General features: G+C 39.6%; 1 protein-coding gene across 8 annotated transcripts in view; it reads left to right on the top strand.

The window, feature by feature from the left end:
• Positions 1 to 22,780, top strand: part of inpp4b (inositol polyphosphate-4-phosphatase type II B) — a 144,988-nt gene that overhangs the window by 86,537 nt on the left and 35,671 nt on the right. For 7 of the 8 annotated variants that reach the window (XM_078262436.1, XM_078262421.1, XM_078262444.1 and 4 more), the window contains 4 exons: positions 671 to 770; positions 3,674 to 3,821; positions 10,313 to 10,443; positions 19,558 to 19,662. In XM_078262436.1, the coding sequence (XP_078118562.1) occupies positions 671 to 770; positions 3,674 to 3,821; positions 10,313 to 10,443; positions 19,558 to 19,662 (484 nt within the window). The remainder of the gene's footprint in view (positions 1 to 670; positions 771 to 3,673; positions 3,822 to 10,312; positions 10,444 to 19,557; positions 19,663 to 22,780) is intronic. The other variant, XM_078262428.1, reaches the window with a different exon arrangement.

Below are 22,780 nucleotides of genomic sequence, written 5' to 3'. Positions count from 1 at the left end.
ACCATGTAAAATCTGAGGTAATTTTACTTATTCACTCCAAAATAAATTGAAAGGTTGGTAACAGTGAATTAACTTGACGGTTTTATACTTAATAGCACCAACAATATGCTCCACTAAAAACAAACATCACAATGACATAGTAAAAGCCAGGAGAATTTGTGTAAATAATGTATTGAACACTGTTTTTAACTGCTCTAACATGTAACAATTTGTTAGGGCGGTTACAGGTCAAGAAAAATAAAGAACTAACATATCTACCGTGTAGTATTGCTCCAATGTATAGAAGCTGGTCCTTGATGCAGTCAGAGTTTAGGGTAAAGTTAGCAGCTCTGTCTGTTTTTGTATTTGGAGAAGTTTATACGCGAGAGCGTAACCCAAAATATTGTAACGTAAAGACTGAAATGGCAGTGGAGGTAATGAATTCCGAACCCGCAACCGAGTCAGCGAAGTCACAGCAGTGTGTTTCTCCTCAGCTGTCACCTGCTGTGACATCACTGATTGTAGAAGTGCAACATGTTTGAAAATGTGAACTAAAAAGAGAACTGTGCAACTTTTATTACTGTGTAATAAAATCTGCACATTCCGTTTTGGGTTTGCTCATACGTAATAGTCATGATTAATGCCCTACTGATTCTCAGGAAAATACTATTATTATATTAATCTATTTTATTTTCTCTCCTTCTGTTCTTTTGCTTTCCAGTGTCCCTTGGTTTGTGAGTCTGCATCCCATGCCTGCATCGACAGAGAAAATAACCCACTGACAGGGCCAGGTATGATTCATACCCTGAACACCTGTAATTTCACTATTCATTGCTGAAACGTTGGCAATCAACAAGAAAAAGCACATTTGTTCTCAAATTTTCCTTTTGTGTTACTTTATATTTTGATTATTTGTCCACATGAAATGAAAAAAAGTTATTTTACAGGAGAAAACTTGCAAAAATACACCCTGTCATGGTTTTATAGGAAGGCTTAAAAAAAATCACATAGATGTTATTGCAATGCAGCTTTGTGCTTGCAATTAGCATATTCCGTTTTCTGACGGTCCTTAAGTTCAAATTGACCTGAACTGACCATTTACAAGATCTCCTCTTCCTTTTTGATTAAAGAATTTATATTTTTCCTGCTTTTATTAAATAGGAGTCTTGGTGTTGTTTGACAATAAAGCAAACCCTCTCGGTTCATTGTGGATGAACTGAAGACAAGCAAAATACACTATGCTAGCAGCATGCAATTAACCCCCCCCCCCCCCCAACTTCCCAGCAGCCCTACACCTGTTGTCTTGGTGTCATTGTCGCTTACTGTTTCTGCTGTAATTACCTAGTGAACTGCAGCCATGTTTGCAGGTGCACATCTGCAGCCTGTCATAACAATACCCTCCCTGCAGACTGCTCCAGATTGAGTAATGCAATTTAGTCTTCCACTTTTATTACCTTTCACAATGAGCATGCAGAGAGAGGGGAGCCCACGCACAGCACATCTCGGGAAGTCATTTTCTTAAGAGGTGTCGAGGAGGGAAACGGAGGCACCTGATTGGTGGCCAGATTAGTGTGGTGGCAGGGAGGAGTTCAGGGGTTAATCTGCTTCTCTGACAGAGGGGGAAGTCAGCAACTGTCGCTCTTCTGTTTAAGGCTGTGCCTTCACCTCCTTCTCTTCATGTGTCCCTTTCCCCCCATTTATTTGTATCATCCATTTCACTTTCTCTAATCCCCATGCCAACAATGTCTGAATATTCCATTTCATTTAGTTGCAATTATGAATCCTTTCTGCGGTGATTCCATGGCCAGGCTTAACCCTGATTATAATTAATTTAAAAATCAACTTCAGCAGCATGGAAAAATAATAATAAGCCTCTCCATAGCCCATTCGGCTTACAGTTATTGTCCTTCAGAAGAGCTCTGTTGTCTGTATGTACCTGGGTTTATAGTGTATCCATACCATAGAAATAGAATGAGAGTAGAAAGAACATTCACATTCAAATCAACATAGCAGGATGGTCAGACCGTTGGCCATTTTTTTGTGTACCGTTGCCATTGCAAAGAACATGTTGTAGCGGGCTAACTACCGCATAAACTTCCATATAAACCGAATCACTGAGGTTTTGCAACAAACGAGCAGTGGAGAAGTACGAAGCATGGAGGGGCGTCTTTTGTGCACTGTCTGTTGCCTTGCTGCTGGAGAGGAATTTAGGATTGATGGATTCAAGTGCTTCATATTTGTATTGATAAGTCATCAAGAAAACAGAGTTCTCATACCAGTGAGTGTGACACACTGATGTGTGTTGTCACCATAACAACTAACAACAATCACCATTTTTTCTTGGACTAGTCAAATGCCAACAACAAACCGTTCTGCTCTCATTCTATTTTTTACCATTCCCTAAAATTAACCTTTTTAATAAAATATCATCAAAATGATCTTGCTGTTTTAATGCTGTACATGTATTTGTTAGTAAATAAAGAGTGATAGAAACACTTTTGGTGCAGAAGGTCAGAAGTGTCGATGTTCAAGAATTTTGCCACACTGCCTCTGAGCAATGTCATATGGTGCTTAATTTCGGTGCTTATCATGGTTACTGTAGCTATTAGTTTGTCCAATTTTGCCAAGTGCATAGTTTTCACATTTAAAAGGAAAGGCTGGCATTATACCATTTTTTTTTTTTTGTAAACAAATCCCACAAAATGACCAAAGTAAACACTCAGCAGTTTGTCTTTCAATACTTTCCGATTTCTTTACCCCATCTCTGGCCCCAAGTTTCATCCTTATGTTGTATCTTACAAAAATCTGCATTGAAGATCATCACTGAACTTAAACACTCAAAGACAAATGACGTAGCACCACCAGGATTAATGTCTTGGGCACTTGGACACAGACAGATGACTTTGAAAAAAGGACAATCTGGGGCCTGATCAGGGTAGAGTGCACTTTGACGGATTTGGAAGGGGGAGTGTTTTCTGTGCTGTCAGCAGGAGCAGAAGTGTGTCTCCCACTTTTGAATTCAAGCAAAAACATTTTACTGGTGCCATGCATGTTTGACTGCCTAGAGTGAGATTGTCAACGTTTCACCCCGGGTGCTTCAGCTCCGACTTATTGAGCGACTTCCTTTATGACTGCAGCTCTGGAAAGGAAAAGGAGTGGTAAACACTGTTCAAGGCACACAGCTTTCTTGCCCTCTGCTGCCAGCATGCAGATAAGAGCATTAGAGCCGTTTTTCGTTTCCAGCCTCCAATTGCTTCTATTAGCCACTCTCTACAAAAATGAAGAAGAAGGGGCTGAATCTGAATAGGTTTTATTGGGGGGCTAGGTGGTAGGGTTAGCAAGCAAAGTTTCAGAATGAGTCATCTATCTCTTTAACCTAATAAACAAGAAATTAAAATGGAAATGGAGGAAAAAACATTAACAAGACAAAGTATTAGTATTTCAGTCGGTATTCTAGTCTGCTGTGGCAGCACAGCGGACTAGAAAGAGAAAGGCCTTGGAAGATGAGAAACACCTTATCAATGGCAGACACATTTATTGATTATAGCATTTAATTTGTGCTCATACCTCCATACCTACCATTTGTAAAATTTAAAAGGTTAGAATTATCTTTGATGAGAACATGGTGTATTTTCTGCTGTGTCAGATGGTTCAATATTTCTTTCTTCCTTCTCATTTTGTCTCCCTCTCTCAGTGTTCAAGAACCCAATATGCAAGGTGTACAGATTTCAAACAGTGGACAGCAAGTGGATGCTTGTGAGGGAACAAATGGAGGAGTGCACTTTGTCCTTTAGCATCCCCAAACAGCTGCTCTCACTGTATATTCAGGAGGACATAAGCAGGTAAGTCACTTTGAAATCATACTGCCAATCCTGTGGATGTCACTGACAGCTTTCTCATTGCATCAGTTAGCTTGTTTTCAGTTCAGTTTGTGCAGGCTTCAACTAACCAGCCAATGAAGAACAATCAAAAGTTCAAAGTAAAACTTCAACCAGGTGTTACCTCATTATGTATAGAGTAGGTAAGTGTAGTTTCTAGACTGTCGTTCCCGACCCAGTTCACAGATGTAAATGATTGTTTAAAGGGTCCGCCTATATTTGGTGAGGGGTGAATTATTCAAATCTGCTTAACACTTCAAAAGAGGCTCCTCTGCCCATGTATCCAGAAAACGTCAAACATTGTCTCTTTCAAACACACTCATGCACACCTTCTCCCTGTCCTCTCATGAAGCTTTGTAAGAACGCTCCTGGAACATCCTGCCACTGTTGCGGAATTAGAACAAAAATTTAAGTTAAATTACTCCTTCAGATTTCAGGCCTGGTTAATTTGGTGACATGGGTGTGGATTAATACTTTAGGTCCCTGAACTCTGGGGGAAGCAAACATTCTCTGATCAGCAATTTTGTCAGAAATGCAACAGAGAAGCAACTGGTATATTTGTTAACAGCGCAGCCAAACAGACTCATGGAGTAAAGTTAGTAATTGGCCTTTACTTCCATCATGCCATGGGCGATCATGGTCTTACTTCATGCTGTGCACAGTGCAAGTCGTTTTCCACACAATGGCAGGACACAGTAAAGTTGGTTACCTTGCTAAGAAGCCTATAACTCGTCATTGAACAGCTCAATGTGGTGTCTCCTTCTTGTTCCATTACTCCCTCCAGTATTTATAGCGCAGAGCAGATTGACTGCATTAAAACATTGAACTTGAAAAACATATTGCAATTAAAGTCCAGTCCAGTTTATACTGTGTCCTTAAGACAAGGACAGAGGGAGTACAGGGAGGCTACAGTAGATGCCAGAATGTAATTATCGAACGGCAACGCAGGCATACTGCGCAGGCGTCAACACACACACCATTATTTGAACCCTGCTACAAATTGGCAAAGTGAATAAAACATGGCCAAATGCAGCAATGATCTGCATAAGTCACGACGTGACTCACCTCATAAGCAACGATATGTAACCCTAAGTTAAGTGCTAACTTATGTGTTGCACTTGCACAGTATGCCAGTTTCGGTCCGTGACTCGTTTGGTAACTACATGCTAACATCTACCGTCTCTGTGTGTGCACCAGTATGCCCCATCAGGCTTGACCAGTGTTTGTCAAGGCAGATCATTCCTCAACTGGCCTGTTGTCCCTGGCAACCCCTTCTCCTACATAACACACATAGGCATGCAAACATACACACACACACACACACACACACACACACAGATTCAGATGATTTTCTTATACTCCCATTAATACAAAGAATAGCCACAAAACAATCTACTCAAGGATTGTTATGAACTTGGTTGTGGGAGGAGAGTTTGATTTGTAATCACTAAAGGATCACACAGAGACACATTCACATGCAAAAATATACACACACCCTCCACCACACAAATACACATAAAAACACTCGCACAACCATAATTGACCGATTGACAAGACAAGCTTTGGTATCAGTTTACCTGTCTAACAGACACTCACATTCCCAGACCATGGTTCCCTCATGTTTCTCTAACCCTTTTTTCTGTTTGAATAGAAGATGGTCTCCTCTGCAAACGGATCATTTAAATCACAACTAAATTTAGAACACACTTACAGAATAATTATTTAATGTCTTATCTCATAAGCACACAGCAGGCTCTAAACCATGACTACCATATACAATGTTTGTTTATTAACAGGCATGTATACCGTATCACCAGCTTGGTTGTTTAGGCACCTCTTCTATAATCCTTTTTAAATGTTGTCTTTCTCCACGGTGCCTCTCCATTAAATCGATTCTGTCAGCCAGCGTCACACTGGTGCTACTGTAGCTCGATGTTTTTAATGATTCAGTTAGTGATGCAAAGTTGTGAGTGCAGCAGTGGATGGTGGGTGACTTCGTTTGCTTCCCCACTCTGTAATAATCTTGAATGTTTCTGTGTGTGAGTGTGTTTATTGGAGCACTTTTCTTTTCAAATGTCTGATGTAAGATGCAACAACAAAGGACCTGAGAGACGTTGTGACCTTTTTTTAACATGGATATAGTTAATCAGCCTACACTTGCTCTTATCGTGCCCTTCCCCAATCACACCTTTACTCTTTCCAAACAATAGCCCTCTGATAAAGGAGCTGATACCATATCCCTCTACCCAGCACCCCACTGCCTAATAACCCTCATTTAGCAAGCAAGTTTCTCTATTATTTTACCCATTATCTATAATTTAGACCAGGATCATCCACCCTGACCTCATCTCCAACCCCAACATAAATAACAGATCTCTCAGGAGACAATAGTCCACTGTGACGCACAAATAGCAGTGGCTGAGAGGTATAGTTAGAAGTTAAGATCATTGTGAATGGTTGCAATCTCTTGGAGAGGATTGTTACAATTCAGTACCATGTAACATTTGCTATATAAACCAGACAATTTTTTGTTGAGTTTTTTAAGCCACTCTCATTTACAACGATGCAAATCAAATTTTTGTGACAATTGCACAGTTTTCAGGGATCACAGGATGATACACTTAAAGGATGTAATACATCCTTTAAGATGTAATACATCCTTTAAGTGCAAGCGCGTACTAAAAGAATGTTCTTGACCATGGCTATATAGTTAACACAGTGAAATTTCAGGTGGGCATCCCCCTTGATGGGTGATCCGAGGGACACATCATCAGTAGAACACCTCAGGCTTCATTGGATGTTTCGGCCATTATAACTAGACATCCTCGGCTGAGGAAGGCCCTACAGGGGTAATCAAGTCCCCGCAGCGTATCCCCCCAATCACCCAATCAAGCCGAAGCCCAGCAGGAGTCTTGTCTTTTTATCCAGAGCCACTGGCTGCTTCTCTCAGCGGCCTCTGACATTGCTTTGATGGCCTGACGCAGGTTCTGGCTTCTGATTCCCAGGTCTCTAAGCAGTCTGGTGGTAGACACTGCCACGAACTCCCTGCACCCCACCTCCACTGGACGGACTTCAGTTTTCCATCCGCGATATTGTGCTTCAGCAGCTAGCTCAGCATAGCGTAGTTGTTTTCGCTCGTATGCCTCATCCACTGAGTCCTCCCAGGGTACAGTGAGTTCAATGATGAAGACCTTCTTCAGAGAGGGGGACCAGAGAACTATGTCAGGCCTAAGTGTGGTGATTGCTATCTCTGGAGGAAAAACAAGCCGCCGACCAACATCAACTAGCATCTTCCAGTCACAGGTCCTGCCCCTCGAAGCTGACCATGCTCCATAGAAGAGGGGCTGCACCTGGCTACCTTTGCCTCCATACGGACAAAGTTGATCTACGGCAGATTGGGTGCTGATGGTGGTAGGGAGTTGGAAGCAGTCCGCTTGTTTTCCAGGGTGGCTGCGAGGATCTTAAGGACTTGGTTATGACGATAGGTATAACGTCCCTGGGTGAGGCTGACTCTACACCCGGTCAGTATGTGCTTGAGAGAACCTGGCCTGGAGCAGAGGGCGCATCCTAGATCTTCACCCAGCCACTGATTGCTAGGTGTTGGAAGAACATCGTATGTAGCCCTGATGATGAAGCTTATTCGCTTCGCTTCCATGCTCCACAACTCCTTCCAGCTGATCCAACTTTTGAATACACATGTATATTTATCATTGGTCTCTGTTTAAATCCCTTCATAATTAAGAATGGTTTCAAGCACTATTTATACGCCAAAAGGGAAAATGATGCTTCTTTCGAATAACCTAAAATCAAACGCATGCCTGAGCTGCTGCCAGGCTGCTGCCTGTACTGCTGCCAGGCTGTTACCTGTGCTGCTGCCTGTGCTGCTGCCAGGCTGCTGCCAGGGTGTTGCCTGTGCTCCTACCTGTGCTGCTGCCAGGCTGCTGTCTGTGCCGCTGCCCATGGTACTATAAGCTTCCTTTGCTCATGGTAATCTGAAATGTACTTCCTTTGTGAGGAAGCCTCCTGTCTATCTTTCTATGCCATAAGCATAACTTACTTACAACCACCTGCAGAGCGTGTTGGCAGAGCTGCCCAGCATGTGGCACCTTACTGCCTTGAGGTTGTTTCCAGCTGCATGTTTGTTTAGAACTAGACAGAGGCGAGAGATAAGGAAAATGTCTCAAACTGTATGTGATCAGCCATTTGTTTTACAGCTGGTTCAGTTTTTTATTAAGACGGGCTAGAATGTAATTTGCTGTATGTATTTAGTAGCTTATGGCATATGTTGGGTTGTGTATTTAAAGAGTCAGTTCACCCAAATTAATAATGAAAAATAAATCTCAGTTACCTCTTGTGGTATCAACCCATGCAGATAATCTTTGGTTTAATTTGCCAGGTTTTGATATATCCCTCCCTGAGATTTCTGCCTCTCCCCTATTCTCACATTGCCAGACCTTCCTCCACAGCGCTGCGAAGGAGGGTCTGGCACACAACATTCCTGGATAGGAGAAACTTGCTCTGGTTTTTTGGCATTTCTTTAAATCAATCTCAATCGTCTTGTCACTAAGCACCGGACGGAGCAACAGTGCCTCTGCAAAATAGCCTCAAGAAGGAACTTGTTTTGGTGTAACGTGCACATGAACATCAAAAGTTGTTTTAGTCGTGCAACAGAAAACTCAGATTCCACAGATAGTCTAGCTAGCTGTCTGGATTTACCCTGCAGAGATCGGAGGAGCAGTTAACCATATCCCTTATAAATCGATTGGAGTTTAGAGTGCCAACACAAAGAAAGCGGAAGGTGAGGGACATCTGGCCGAAAACAAGGGACATCCAGCAGAACCTCTGGCGGCACCAGAACAATCCTGTAAATGAAACGTCTTCGATATATGCTACATTTACACTGCTACATTTTGGTTTTTAAGCAGAGTTTTGAGCCAAAAGCAATTTCCGTGCACACAAGTGCTTTTAGCTCCAGTAGAAGAACTAATCTCGGTTTAAACTAACACGCCCAAACCGCATATCTCATCAACATTCTCGTATACTGGGCATGCGTGTGCTTTACTAAACAGGAGGCAGCATGTACATTCTGTGGTGCAATTCCTTATTAATTACTTTAAACAAAAACAAAAAAAGACATAAAAAGTCAACCACGTCTTTCCAAAACAAAGGGGGTGTCTGGATAATTCACAGGCCTGGCTGTAAACCGTTTTTAGTGAAACTACATTCTAACAAAGAAATAGTAAACTCTTGACAGCATGGCTAGAAACCACTAGAGATATATGGGAAAATGTGTGTTGTTGGGTTTGATAATACATATGACCTTGACTCACTCTGTCTCTCTCTCTGCCACTTTCTCTATCGCACTCTGCTGTGTTTTGAAGTACTTCAAAGTAATCTAAAAATAACTTCCTTACCTGAAGGAGACAAGGAAATAGTCTGGAGAGGCTATCGGTGCCTAATGCTTTGTTGTAGTAGTTGAGCTACAACAAAGAAATAACTACTACATTATGCATTCAAACAATTATGCTTGGTCTTAACAATAAGTCGAACCAACGAGCATGCAGCCTTTCATTTTAAGACATACAGTATGCAAAATGTATGAGGTATAATCACTTAAAATTGGGCTTGTTATCATGAAAGCAATGCATATGACCGTGTATTTGTTATCCTGAATACCATGTTGAACATCTTTCAACCTCTAATTTCTATAATATCACTGCAATTTACTTTTCAATGGATGCGGGAGGGCTGGTTTCTGAATGATATCTGTCCATCTGATATCGCCTTTCAGATGCAAATAATAAACCACTGAAAGAGAGTGTACTTCCTAATAGGGGATCAGCCCCACACACACAAACACAGACACACAGAGCCGCTGTTATTTCGTAAAGAAGGGGCGCAGATGATTTTGGCGTTAGGCTGCAGGCACCACTAGATAAAAGACAGGCGACGGATCACTCCAGTGACACCAGTAGAGACTGGCTGGGTTTATTTTATACGTAATGGTAAAAGAATGGCAGGAGCAGGGGAGGAATTTGATAGGGCAGAGTGGATAAGTGGGCACCAGCTACTAGCCTAAGGTTCAGCAATGTGTTTATCTGGCTCAGCACAGGGGGCTTTGGGACGTTACTGTTTGCATGTGTGTCTGCGCCAGTATGTGCAAGGCTGTGTCTGTGTTTTGCCAGGATTGTTAATGTGTTTTTTTATACCCAAACTAGAAAACATTAATAAAGGAGTTTGAGAAGCATGGATATGACTCAACTCTAGATGTAGCCTTACACTAATATCCAATGTTTTTTCTCCCTTAAATTACAGTAGATTGTTTCATGTCTAATGTCTATGTTTTAAACACAAAGAAGCTAAGCAGTAAAAGCAAGCAAGCCAAGATTTGTAGACATCATTGATGATATGTTTAATATCGATTAAAGGTCCTCATAGATATGTGTTATCTGTAGGGTGCAGGACCTGAAGGAGCTGGGGGAGCTTTCTCCTCACTGGGACAACTTAAGAAAAGAGGTGATGACACGATATGGAGGAATCATCAGCTCCTACCAAGAGACTTTGGCTGAACTGGACAAGATTACTGGTATGACTGCACCTGCTGCTAAATTTTACATACATACCTGTATCCACGCAACAGATTCTCACTCCTATCTCGTAAAATACGGACACTTGGTCAGGTGCCTTTGTCGTCATTATTGCCGCTAAAAGTCTCCTAGCATCATATAACGCGCTTTAACTAAACGCGCTTGGTCTGACTATTGGCATCACTTTTGACGCAGTTACGTTAAGGAAAAGGTCGTGGGTGGGCTTACGTTTCCGTGACACGCGGGAAGAATGGGATGGTTAAAGAAGAAAGAGACTTTAGGAAACGTGCCGGGCGGGACCCGAACCCCAGTCTCCTGGGTGAAAGTCCTGTGTTTGAACCACCCACCACCCCAACCAACCTCACTACGCAAACTTTCAGTGTTACATACTACTCGCTAAACTCTGTGTAGCTGCTGCTCTCCGTACGTTCTACAAACGCGCTGAAGGACGCCTTTTTCGTCGCTTCAGACACTGATAGCCAACTGTCCAAACGTCCGTATTTTACGAGTTCGGAGTGAGAACGGGTATGCACACGTGTACAAAGCAGTTTTACTCAAAATCATATAAAAAAAAACTTTTAGTTATGGATTAGTTCCAAGAAGTTTGGAATGTCCTTGGTTTCACCAGTGTCACTTTCTTCTGATATGAGTGTCCAGGTTATCTGGTTCGGTATATCAAAATATATTTTTTTCTCTTCTTATCATGGTTTTTGTCCTTGAAAAACTGTATATATTATATATATTTGGAATAAGCCATCATGCATATCGTTGTACTGGGACAAAATAGATACCTGGCAAAAGTTTGCAGATGGCACTGCATACCTTATCAATCTACCAAGTCAGTGTTGGTTGTGGTTAAAGTAGTCTTTTACTGTAATGTGTAGTCCCTAATTATAGAGACATTATGGGAGTAATTAAAGGAGTGAGGTGTATAATGTAATCTGGCCCGACCTGTTCCTGTGTTAACTCTGTTATAACCCAATCATAGTTCAAAACACTGCAGCGGCCCCAAACCTTTTAGGTTAAGTCCAAAAACAAGTTTAAGTTAAAAGATGGATCCTGGGTGATTTGTGTCAGTGGAATGGAAAGCTCAGTGAGAGGTTGTTTCATTTATCTATTTGATGTCAGAGTTTTAATAGCAACACAGGTTTCATCAGGGGCAATTGAAATGTGTGTGCCCTTGTGCGCTTCAGTGTTTTGTCGAAATAAACATTTGCAGTGCACATAAAAACTAATGCAATTTTCTGCCATGTGCAAACAAAAATATGAGTCTTGCATCTCATTTACAAATATTCTGTGTTCTACTTGGTATGCAAATAATTTTTGCACACTTTTTGCAATTGTTTTACATAATAAAATGAATCCACTCAGCTCTAATGTAGTGTACAGAAAGTAATTAGGCTGTTTCTCATTTTCCTCTGACACTGAACAAGGAAACATTCAACATGTGATTATGCCACAAAATGCCAGTGGGGTGAAAAAATTTAGGTAATGTTTTGCTGTGTTTTATTACTCAAAAGCAGGATGAAAACTCATACTACATATGAACATACGTAATATAATATACTTTATATACAGAATATATATGTTGTCCTTATACATGCACAAGCACAAATCTTATTGTACAATACAACCGTACAGTGCGTACGTTATCAGTCTCTGTCCTCTACTGAACTTAATAAATTATTACAAATGAAAATAATGACAGGAATAACAAACCAGACATTAAAAAGTTCATAGACTGAGCTCCATAATCTTTTCCCATGCATATTTTAGTTTCCTATGGGCATAGGAACATCATAGCTACTGATTAGGTTAGCTCTGATTTTTTTTCTCATCCCCATAATGAGATATTTGTCTCTGCTGCTTTTTTCTTTGCCTAGCTGATAAGAGATGATGTTGGCTAAGCCTCTGCACTGCCTGCCTGAGCTCTGAGGGTGGGAGTTGAGGGTGAGGGGAATGGCTAATGTGCCATTGGTCATTATGGTTCTTGACAAATCCCTTGTTTGGCGCATATTTTGCAATGCACAAAGGAACCCCACCCAACACACAACTCTGGTCCAGCCCTGCATTAAATTAACGGGATGACAGACAAGTTGGATGGGCCAGCTTCTGCAGATTATTTATTAATTAATTAATTAATTAATAATTAATTAATTATTATTAAGTAATTTCATCAAAAAAAGGCAGATAGTAGAGACACAAAGAGACAGAATGTGGAGGTGGTTTGAGCGTGAAGACCAGTGGATGAGCAAAAACAGGAGAGAGAAGGAATGACACGATTGTTACTCAAAATAAGCAAATGGTGACAAAAGCATTGAGTGGCGTCCGTCACAAGAGAAATTAATGTAAACAATCAACAAGCATCGTTGCTGTCTTACCTTGTATGTACATACAAATCACTACTTTTAAGGGATGTCAATATGTTGTTACTTTTAAAATGTCCATCATATAAGAACTTAATGTAATCAGGACGTCTTTCAAGCTTATACACACAAACTTCTATCATATTTTATGGCAATGTGTTAGTCTATATAGAGCAATACAAAATTAATGGGAGGATGCAAAATATAGAATGCTTCCACAGTATGAGTTTGTATTCTCCACATTTTATCATGTTTTCAAAATAGTTTGGTTTTGCATTTTTGCAAGTCAGCTTCACTGTCTTTACAGGATATTTGTACAGTTGTTTTCATTAGAAACTGACTTGAATGCATATGATATAAGGTCAATCAAGTCAGAAGAACTTTTTCAGGCAAAAAAGAAGAATCGGTGGTCTGTGCACATTTCATGGGTCAGACGTAGGTTTTTCTTATTTTTATGTTGTTTTTTTTGTAAAATTTAAATCAAGTTGGAAAAACTGCTGGTAGAGGAAGAACAGTCTGCTGGGAGTTTTAGTTAGAGTCCCCATGTTCAGGGATCTGTTTTATCAATTTTTAATGACGCGCTGACCTCAGCAAACACTTCAGATACTCTAATAACTGTATTCCATTCATAAATTAATCATCCCTACTTTCATTGTTTACCGGGCGGCAATTTAAAGGCTTAAGCTTAAGGCCCAGAGCAACAAATTGCAGATTGAGGCGCATACCTTACTCTTTCTCTCTCTCTTTAATATCTGTATTAGAACATCAGTCTCTGCAGTCTGTTGCCTCCAGGTAAAGATGTTCAGCTGTGGAGTGCTTACATTTTCTGTTTTCCAGGTTACTACAGACAACATGAAAAATGGTAATGATAAAAAAGCCCTTAAAAATAATGACCAAATGTTAAAAGACATAAATTGGATCAAAGTTTAAAAAAAACCTCTTAAACCCTCTTGTGCAATTCACACTTCTCTCGGGCTGATTCCACTGCTCACACAGCATGTGTCCAATCCTCCTCTATGTCTACAACATATCTAACTGTTGAATGATTTTAAAAAAAGCCTGCTGTTCTCTCAGCACCACATGAGCATTAAGATAAAACCCTTAACAAGCTACAGACCTACATTGATCTGACAGACCTTACTTACAAGACACTGTTGCTGTAGTTTGGGATCTTCTCAGCTTGTCCTCGGGCAGACATTTATAGCATAGGAAAAAGGTTGCTCATCTTCTAAAGCAGGGGTCTTCAACGTTTTTTAAGCCAAGGACCCCTTAAATGAAAGAGAGACGGAGCAGGGACCCCTATTACATATAAAATTATATAAAATAAAATGAACCTGGGCCTACAATAACCTGTAGGGCAGCCTAAAGCCTTTATAGATACATTATTTTACATACACTACTAAGCTATTCAAATAATAATGTTTGGCATGATTTCACAAATCATGTTTTGATGTTAAACATACATGTGGCACAGTGAATCTTTTGAATTAACTGTGGATGGCCTTAGTGACTACCTTACCTATGGGCCCTATAGCCCCTATTATGAGAAAGGCAGATTTACATATGCTAATAATATGTTGGATTTATGTTAGGTCAATTTGGTGGCCCCCCTTCAGTAACTCTGAGGACCCCCTAGGGGCCCCAGACCCCCTGTTGAAGATCTCTGTTCTAAAGTATCTAGTAGAACAGAAAAGTGGCAAAGACCAAAGGAAATTACATGAAAAGATTAAAAGAAGAGATAGTGGCCAGATGTTGGTCAGTATTGCTGGCATCCAGCCCTTCTGTCACATAGCCAGCCCACCTTGGCAAACAGATGGGGATCTGATATGGCTAATTCATCTAACCCACAACGGTCACTAGCTCGATTAGCCTGGTCCCTAGAGCTCTAAAGCAGACAGTGAGAGCCCACTGAGCAGGGATGACAGCTTAGCAATCGACTGGAATGTTAGCTTTTGGAAACAGCTCCTCCTAGCACAGAAATATGTTGATGTGCAGACCAGTTAGATACTATCTGGGTGAAGACAACAGTATATAGGTCAGGAGTTTTTATTAGCCACAATATGGATGGCAATGTTGGTCTGTCGACTGAAATTCTCAACAATTGGATGTATTTTATAATTTTGTAGAGACATTCATGGTCCACAAAAGATGAAGCCTTCTGATTTTGGTGATCCCCAGAATTTAACTCCACCATGAGATTGACATTTTTGGTTTTTCAGTTTTTAGATTATTGAAGGATTGCTGTGAAATTTGCTACAGATATTGAAGGTCGCTAGAGGATAAATTCTAACGACTTTGGTGATCCTCCCGACATTTAATTTTACGTCATCATCTGGTCAAAATTTTAATTTGCCCAGTTCTGTGGTTAATGGCCAATATCTGCAAAACTAACGATATTCCCCTCAGTCTCAGCTGTACTTTGTGTTTAGTGGTACTTAGCCAATGTTAGCATGGTAACATGCTCAACTTAGATTGTGAACCTGGCAAATATCATCTGCTAACATCAACATGTTAGCATTGTCATTGTGAGCATGTTAAGCATGCTGAAATAAGCATTTAGCCGGCCTATTCAATTGGTGACATCCGGCCAAGAAGCAACCACCGTCCAGCACAATCAGATAATTTATATTATATACAACATAGGCTATCTTTTATTGTTTATAATATATCATCAGTGTGGTTTCTTGCCCGATTTGCTTGGGCACGCAGAGAAAATAGACCAGATGTCAAAATATTGTTGCAGATCATGAGCAGGCCGGGGAGCTCTGGGGACTGCACGTCCTGTTGGTCTGTTTGAACAGCCCAATCTGTTAACATGGGCGACGACAGGAAGCAGGCAGGCTTTGGGGGGGTTCCGCCTCCTGTCTGTGTCTGTTTCTTAGAAATAGCCTAGTATCACTGTGGGTGATTGTGTTTTTGAAATTACGTACTTGTTTCACATATATGTCAGTCTAAGCGAGAGAGATGAGCAGACACACACAGACACACAAGCAGACTGAAAATGTCTGGCCCATCTACATTTCGTGGTTTTTGATATTTGGCCCAGCTGAATTTGTAAATGAATAGCCCTATTGAACACCCTCATAGAGCATTGCATGGCTGTAGTCTCGCAGACACTTGCTCAATTCAATTCAATCAAATTCAATATTTTCTTTGATTTGTCTGTAAATGCTGACCCTTAATGTCTTAAAAGAACATTGCATTCCCGCATAACTCAGAATACAGCTGATCAGTTTTACAGAGCGCCTTTGCAGTGATATTAATAATCTCAATGATGTAGAATTTATTATGCAGTTTTCAATGAACATTGCTAGGGGTGATATTTGATCAGTCCCCATTGTTTAACATCCATGTAAAGCGGCTGACCAGAACTTGTTCCAGAACTTAAGAAATATTAGTAAACAGACTGTAACTTATACTGATACTTTAACGCACTTTTCTCTTCACTTAGAATGTCTGCTCTTGATCGTCTTCAGTTAATCCAGAATGCTGTCACAAGACTCACTCTTATGTATAGAGCATTGTACGGTCAGGCACCTGCATATGTGGCTGAGCTACTTCAACCTTATTTGTCAGCTTGATCTCGTAGGTCTAATATGTTAAATTTACTGTCTGTTCCACACACCTGGCTTAAGACCCGTGGTGATTCGAGCTGTATCTGTGGACTCAAAAATCAGATAAAGACCTACCTATTTAGACTTTAGACTTTATAGTGTAATTTTAATTGTGTATTGTGTTTTTTTATTCCCCTATAAATCACTTTGTGATTTTATCTGTGAAAAGCCCTTTAAAAATAAATTGTACTTACTCATAACATTTCTACACATGAAGTTTGTGTTTTGGTCTTCACTAAATGTATTCGACAGATTGTATCTTCAGTTGTTTAAATAACATCTGTTTGCATTTGCACTTTAATAAGTAGCAGCAAATCTGTTATCACTTTAGGAAGAAGACATGATTCGATTGTCAGTGCTTGAAAATGATAAGTCACATCGCTGTCAGCTCCAGCTGAGTCATACATGTTATCTATTTCTAAGGTAACACATTTCAGCTTGAGTGGGTCAGCAGTTTCAGGTGCAGTGGATTTGTTTTCATGTTTGGCAAACCTACCAAATGATGTTAAAAATCTGTGGCAGGGAACAGATTTTCTCATCTAGATTCTTTGTAAAACATAAACCTCCTGTAGCACTGAGGCTTTGATTGGTGCATACTGGTTTGTTGCCTCGAGAGTAATTAATGAACAGGATGGAAGAGTGTGTACTGCATAGTTTAGTTTTATTACACAAAGAGAGAGTATGGGCACATGTCAGAAGAGCTGGGAAGTGTGTATACTTTTTTGTCATTATGCTGCAATTAACATACATTGTGAGCTACAGTACAAGGAGCAAACTCTGCTTTACCTTAATATTTGGAAATAAAAGCAGAATTTCAGCCATTAACTCAAGCCTTTTTGGTGTTGCTATAAGAAATTAATCATTGTTGACAATATACTGCAGATCAGTCAGTGAAATTTGAGTATTTGAATAAATCGTTTAATTATTCATTTAGCTGTCATTCTGTATATTCACATTGTCATAATTAGGATACTGAATTTTAGATATATAGAACCAAAAGGCTATCTCCACAATAACAGTCATGCATACAGTAAATAATACATATCTCTTCATCTACGATAATATTAAAAGGTTATGGTAAAGTAAAATAAAGTCTTTTTTTTTATCTCTAATGCTAATTGAACTCTCCTCAGGAGAGGAGATCTTGGGAGATCTTCAATGGGGGGGGGGGTAATAACCTCCTCTGGTTCAAAGGAATGTTATGCGTTTCCCTCATCAGCAAAATCAGTTTGTCTGAAAAAAAAAAAAAAAAACAATGTGTGGATATCCTTTGTGTCTTTGTGGAAAGACAGACGACAGAGGAGCATTAAAAACTTTATCAAACGACAATTCAATGAAATGACCTCACACCAGTGTTGCCAGTGGTGTGACTCATATGATCTAGTATGTGATCACAGCACAGCCAACTACATATGATAAAGGATCAAGTCAAAAGAAAAGAAAATTACCACTGTGATGTTATAAAAAGATTGAAATATAACGTTGATATAGCACCACTATACTAGCTAGACAAACATGTCTAAAAGGCCTAAAGAAGTTTACTTATAATGAAAATGACCAGATGCAACTCCTCAAGCACGTATTTGCATATTTACTCACTTCCAACACATTAATCTACAGTATTTGTTGCATTACAATTTGGATTAAAGAATTACATCAACTTGCTGAAACATACATACCATCAATAACACCGCGACCTCGTAATTACTTTACGCATACAAGCTGGAAAACACGTAACTTGTACTACAGCAGTGTTTACTAGTTTTTTAAGCTCAATCTTAAATCCTTGGATAGGAAATTCAAAGTCATTCAAAGTCAAAAGTTTCAATGCCAAACTAGATAATAAAACGTTGTGATATGAGAAGTTTTGTTCATATTTTTGGTCTTCTGTACCCTTTTTGAATACCTACTTACCTCTGCTGGAAAACATCACAACTTCTAAATTGTCTCCTACATTGTTCCTTGATTGTTCTTGAAAGCTTTGCATCATCTCAAACAGGCTCATCAACCCTATTTACATATTCAAGATTTGAGCTCCCAACATGAAGTGTCAGATTGTGTTTTTAAGTTTTAATATAAGCCAGAAACAAAGAGTGTCATTTGTTAGAAAATTTTAATTGGACATTTTGAGCAAAGTAGTGGCTGAGAGGGGCATATAATCCTGTGCTTAAAGGATAAAACTGCATTAGAGGATATTATAAGCAGTTAATTGAAAATTAGCTACTTTTGAGACACTTGTTGATCTCTAATTGATATTCTTTATCTAATATACATAGATGTGTTTTATATTATCTTGCATGGGCAATTAAATGTGGAATGCAGCAGAGATCTTCAACAGGGAGCCTAGGACCCTTAGGGGGTCCTCAGAGTTACTGCAGGGGGGGCCCAAGTTATTGTTTTAATCATTTAAAAGAAGTTAATAAAAATATACATAAACATGTGTCCAACATATTATTACAAAGATAAATCAGTCTTATTTTTTAAATTGACACAACATTGATGACAGGCTTATCGGCCTGTAGGAAAGGTAGCCACTAAGGTAGCCATCCACAGATACAGTTAAGCTAAAGGATTTACTGTGCTACATGTATGTTTAACATTAAAACATGTATAAATATATGAATGTTAATAATTGTTTTAATGTATTGCATGCATCACAAAAAGGTATGTGTAAAGGCTTTAGGCCACCCTACATGTTATTGTAGACCCAGTTTAATATGCAACTCAATTTTCATACCATACTGTATGTAATGGGGGGCTGGTCTGTCTCTCTTTCAGCTAAGGGGTCCTTGGCCTAAAAAATGTTGAAGACCCCTGGTTTAGAGGTTTATCATCATTTTAATCATAACCCAGTGTCAAACAAAGAATAATTTGTAGTTTACTGTTTTAAATAGTCTTTGTGTAATCTGTGACATTTAATGTTATAAGCATGCTTTCTTTGGGAAAATAGCTGGGTAAATTGGGCTCTACTAATATAAAACTTTGGTTGTGTTCTTTGTTTTTTGGGTATTCTGAAAGCATACTTAGTAAGTAAGTGACCACTCACTGGAGACAGATTAAAAATAGTCATCAGATATCATGCAGTTGTACTTGACAATGTGACAAATACTTGCGTCTCTGTTTTTTTTTTTAGGTCATTCATTCAAGCCAAGCTGCTGCAAAGCCCAGAAACCTCTGGAGTTCATCCCAATAAACTTGCACACCCAGCGGATGAGGGTGACGTGCCCCAGAAAAACAGGTATTACACTACTGCTTTAGACTTTTGTTAGACCTATTATTATACATAATACTTACACCTGGCAAAGGTACGTCCAATATTCACTTTCTTTTAGTTTTGTTTTTGGTGTCTACCAACTTCTGAAATATCTGGCCCTTCAGCTGCTAAATGTGCACCAACTAGTTGCTAACTTTGTCTATTTGCTGTTTGGAGCTGAGCAGGTAGTATACACACAAACAGCTGCCTACTCAAATAATGCTATGAGAGCGGTAACAGTGATCCAAAACAGTAAAATTGCGGGCCGAACAGCTAAACAGTGAGCTGAAACTAACTATAAAACTCCATAAAGCCAAGAGAAGCAGCAGATTCAGGTGATAATTCTCTGTAGGATTATCACTGTGAGCCCTTTCATGTTGTCACATTGTTTTTCATTGTCATCTCATACATTGTTGTTATAAAAAACAAAAAACTTTCAAACAGAAAAAAAACAGGTATTATGGAAATGTGGTTTCATATGCAAACATTTCTATAAGCTGCTGTGGGTGTCACCTACTGTTGTGTTGCTATGCCTGACTCCATCTGTCAGAGATACTCGCGGGCTCAGACAGGGTGGTTTTAGGTCACCGCTCAGGTTGAAAGGTGAGAATTAACTTGGCCTGAGAAAGATAGACAAAACACTAATGAAGCCCTTTGCGTTTTTCCTGAGAGAAAGACTGGTCCATCTCCTCCACCGCTGCTCTCTAGCTAGCAGAACCTGTTATTGCCCTGGAACTGTCTAGTGTATTTAAGCGACTAATTGCTGCCTCACTACCTGTGAGTGGGCTCCATTTCAACTATACACTCGATGATTGATGGGAAGTTGAAGACAGACACACCTTGACATAAATGGTGCTTCTTTTAGTGAAAACATCAGGTATGACAAATAAAATAAGTAAAACCAAGTCATCTTACGGCCCTGAAACTGTCTTGCACTGTCAAGGCAGAAAAAAGGGAAAATCAAGATAAAACAAGCCTTAGAGGAGTTTGTCAATTGATTGATAGACACTGATATCTACCCTCTGTGGGGCCAATTTGCATCTTTACTCGATTCCAGGCGGTGGTGCTTTAGCTGATGTGTCTGTGTGTGTAAACTCCACTGTGTATACTACAGTAGGACCTGGTGTACCTGCAGGATACACACAGCTCCCATTGGCTTCATGATGTTAATTAAGAAATCTGGGTACACAGTATGTAAATATACTGAGTCACAAAACTTTGTTTAAAAAAAGAAGGAATGTGTCACACAAATAAGTAAATCTTTAAAAATATATATCAACCTCAGTCCACTAAATGTTAAATTGAATACACTTTTATGCATAAGCTGTCTCCTATCCTCTTAACCTCACCTTAAACATAGTGTGCATCATCTTACATACAAGTCAGTTACAGTACAGGTCTACAGTAAATTCATCATTTGAATGATGACTGCATATTCATGTCATGTATCTCAGAGTATCTGTTTGTCAATACTCTATTGTATATCAACATTATGTATGTATGTATCTATTAATAGCAACCTAAAAATAAAATTAGATCAACATGCACAGGTATTTTATGTAATGTAAATATTGTAATAACACAACTGTCTGCAGAAAAGATGTGGCATTGTATAGATAACACAATGAAAAACTTGTCCTTGGATAATAAACTTCATTTTGATACTTATTTTTTCAGGTTTTAGGTTTCCTACGTATGTATGCTTAACTGTCATTTCACCAATAAAGGCAAAAATGCACAAAACGTTATCTTTAAAAACACCACACAACGCCCATGCAGCTTTAGAATTAACCAAACTTGACTTAAGTGGCCACCTTACGTGAATAGTTAGGCAGAAATGAAGGCCTCCCCACATAGAAAACAGCTAACAAAAACAACAAAATGGCCATTCCGTCTGAATATCAGACTATCTTCTAGTTTTCATTTACTGTCATATCCTTGTTTGATAGGGAATTGCTATTAAATTGCAAATTTTGTTCAATTTAAAAAGAAAAAAAAAAGAAATGATTGCAATCAGTCAGGCCCAGGAAATAATGGAACTGGCTTCGTAATGGAGCTGTTTCTCAGTTTCCAACTGTAGTCAATTGCTCTATTGTTCCATTTGATTTTCTGAAGCTATGCAATCCACTCAATTGATCATCCAGCAAGAAAAGGAAATTGGGGGGAAAAAACACTTAGAGCTCAAAACAGTGTTCATTTGTTTGAACGGCTGTCTTCTGTCTCCTAAATGACAAGTGTAAAATAATTCCAGCCAGAAAAGCTCAGCTTGGCAAAGCTGTACTAAAAGTATTGTTCAGAACACATTTGTGTCAAAAAATCTTTGATCTTTTTTCGTTGTTAAACAGGATTGTGGAATGGGTTAAATACGAATTATAACCACTCAACCTGACTGCCCAAATCAATTTCCTCTTTTAGAAAGCAACTGTCCTCTCAGTATCTAAACAGCTTGTTTTGTTGATAAATTGAGAAAAGAATGATATGAGACGAAGACCAGACAAATCAGGCACAAATTGGTCATTGTGCTTGATATTCTGAAAACCAGCATTGTATTTCAGTGTACTTCTGCTGTGGGAGATCCAATTAAGGGAACATCGGAACACTCTTGGGGCCAAACATGTGGCGGACAGGGAGCACCATGGCCAGGCACAGGGATAATTAATGGAAGAAGCAGTGGGTAGTAGCAAAGTCCTCACATCAAACCACTATTGGTCTATTGTGGTGGTGTTGGGGGACGTGATGCTGTTGGCCACACTGTTATTCACATTTCTGTGGCAACACTTGGAGCTGTGTTATGTCAGTAATATCTATTTTCAACGATTTTCCGGGCAGTGTTTTCCTATGGTCGGAGCTTTGCACTGTTGCTTTCCTGGAGGTGTTCATTAACTGACCTGGCACTAAACCACACCAAACTATTTACCCCGTTAAACCCCGTCCACCCCCTCATCCTCCTCCCTTTTTTTTTTTACAGATTTAATTGTTAGCCTTATCCATTACTCATTCAAAACAAGGCCTGTTGTAAGCACCTTTGTGCCTGCCTAGCCGTCTGTGAAGTGTTTATTTACATGTGACGGCGGTGTGCAAATTGGAATAAAGCACTGTGACA

This window comes from Sander vitreus, chromosome 2 (assembly GCF_031162955.1).
Source record: "Sander vitreus isolate 19-12246 chromosome 2, sanVit1, whole genome shotgun sequence".
Lineage (NCBI taxonomy): Eukaryota > Metazoa > Chordata > Actinopteri > Perciformes > Percidae > Sander > Sander vitreus.
Note: the sequence above shows the minus strand (reverse complement) of the source record. Positions and strands in the feature narration are given on the sequence as shown.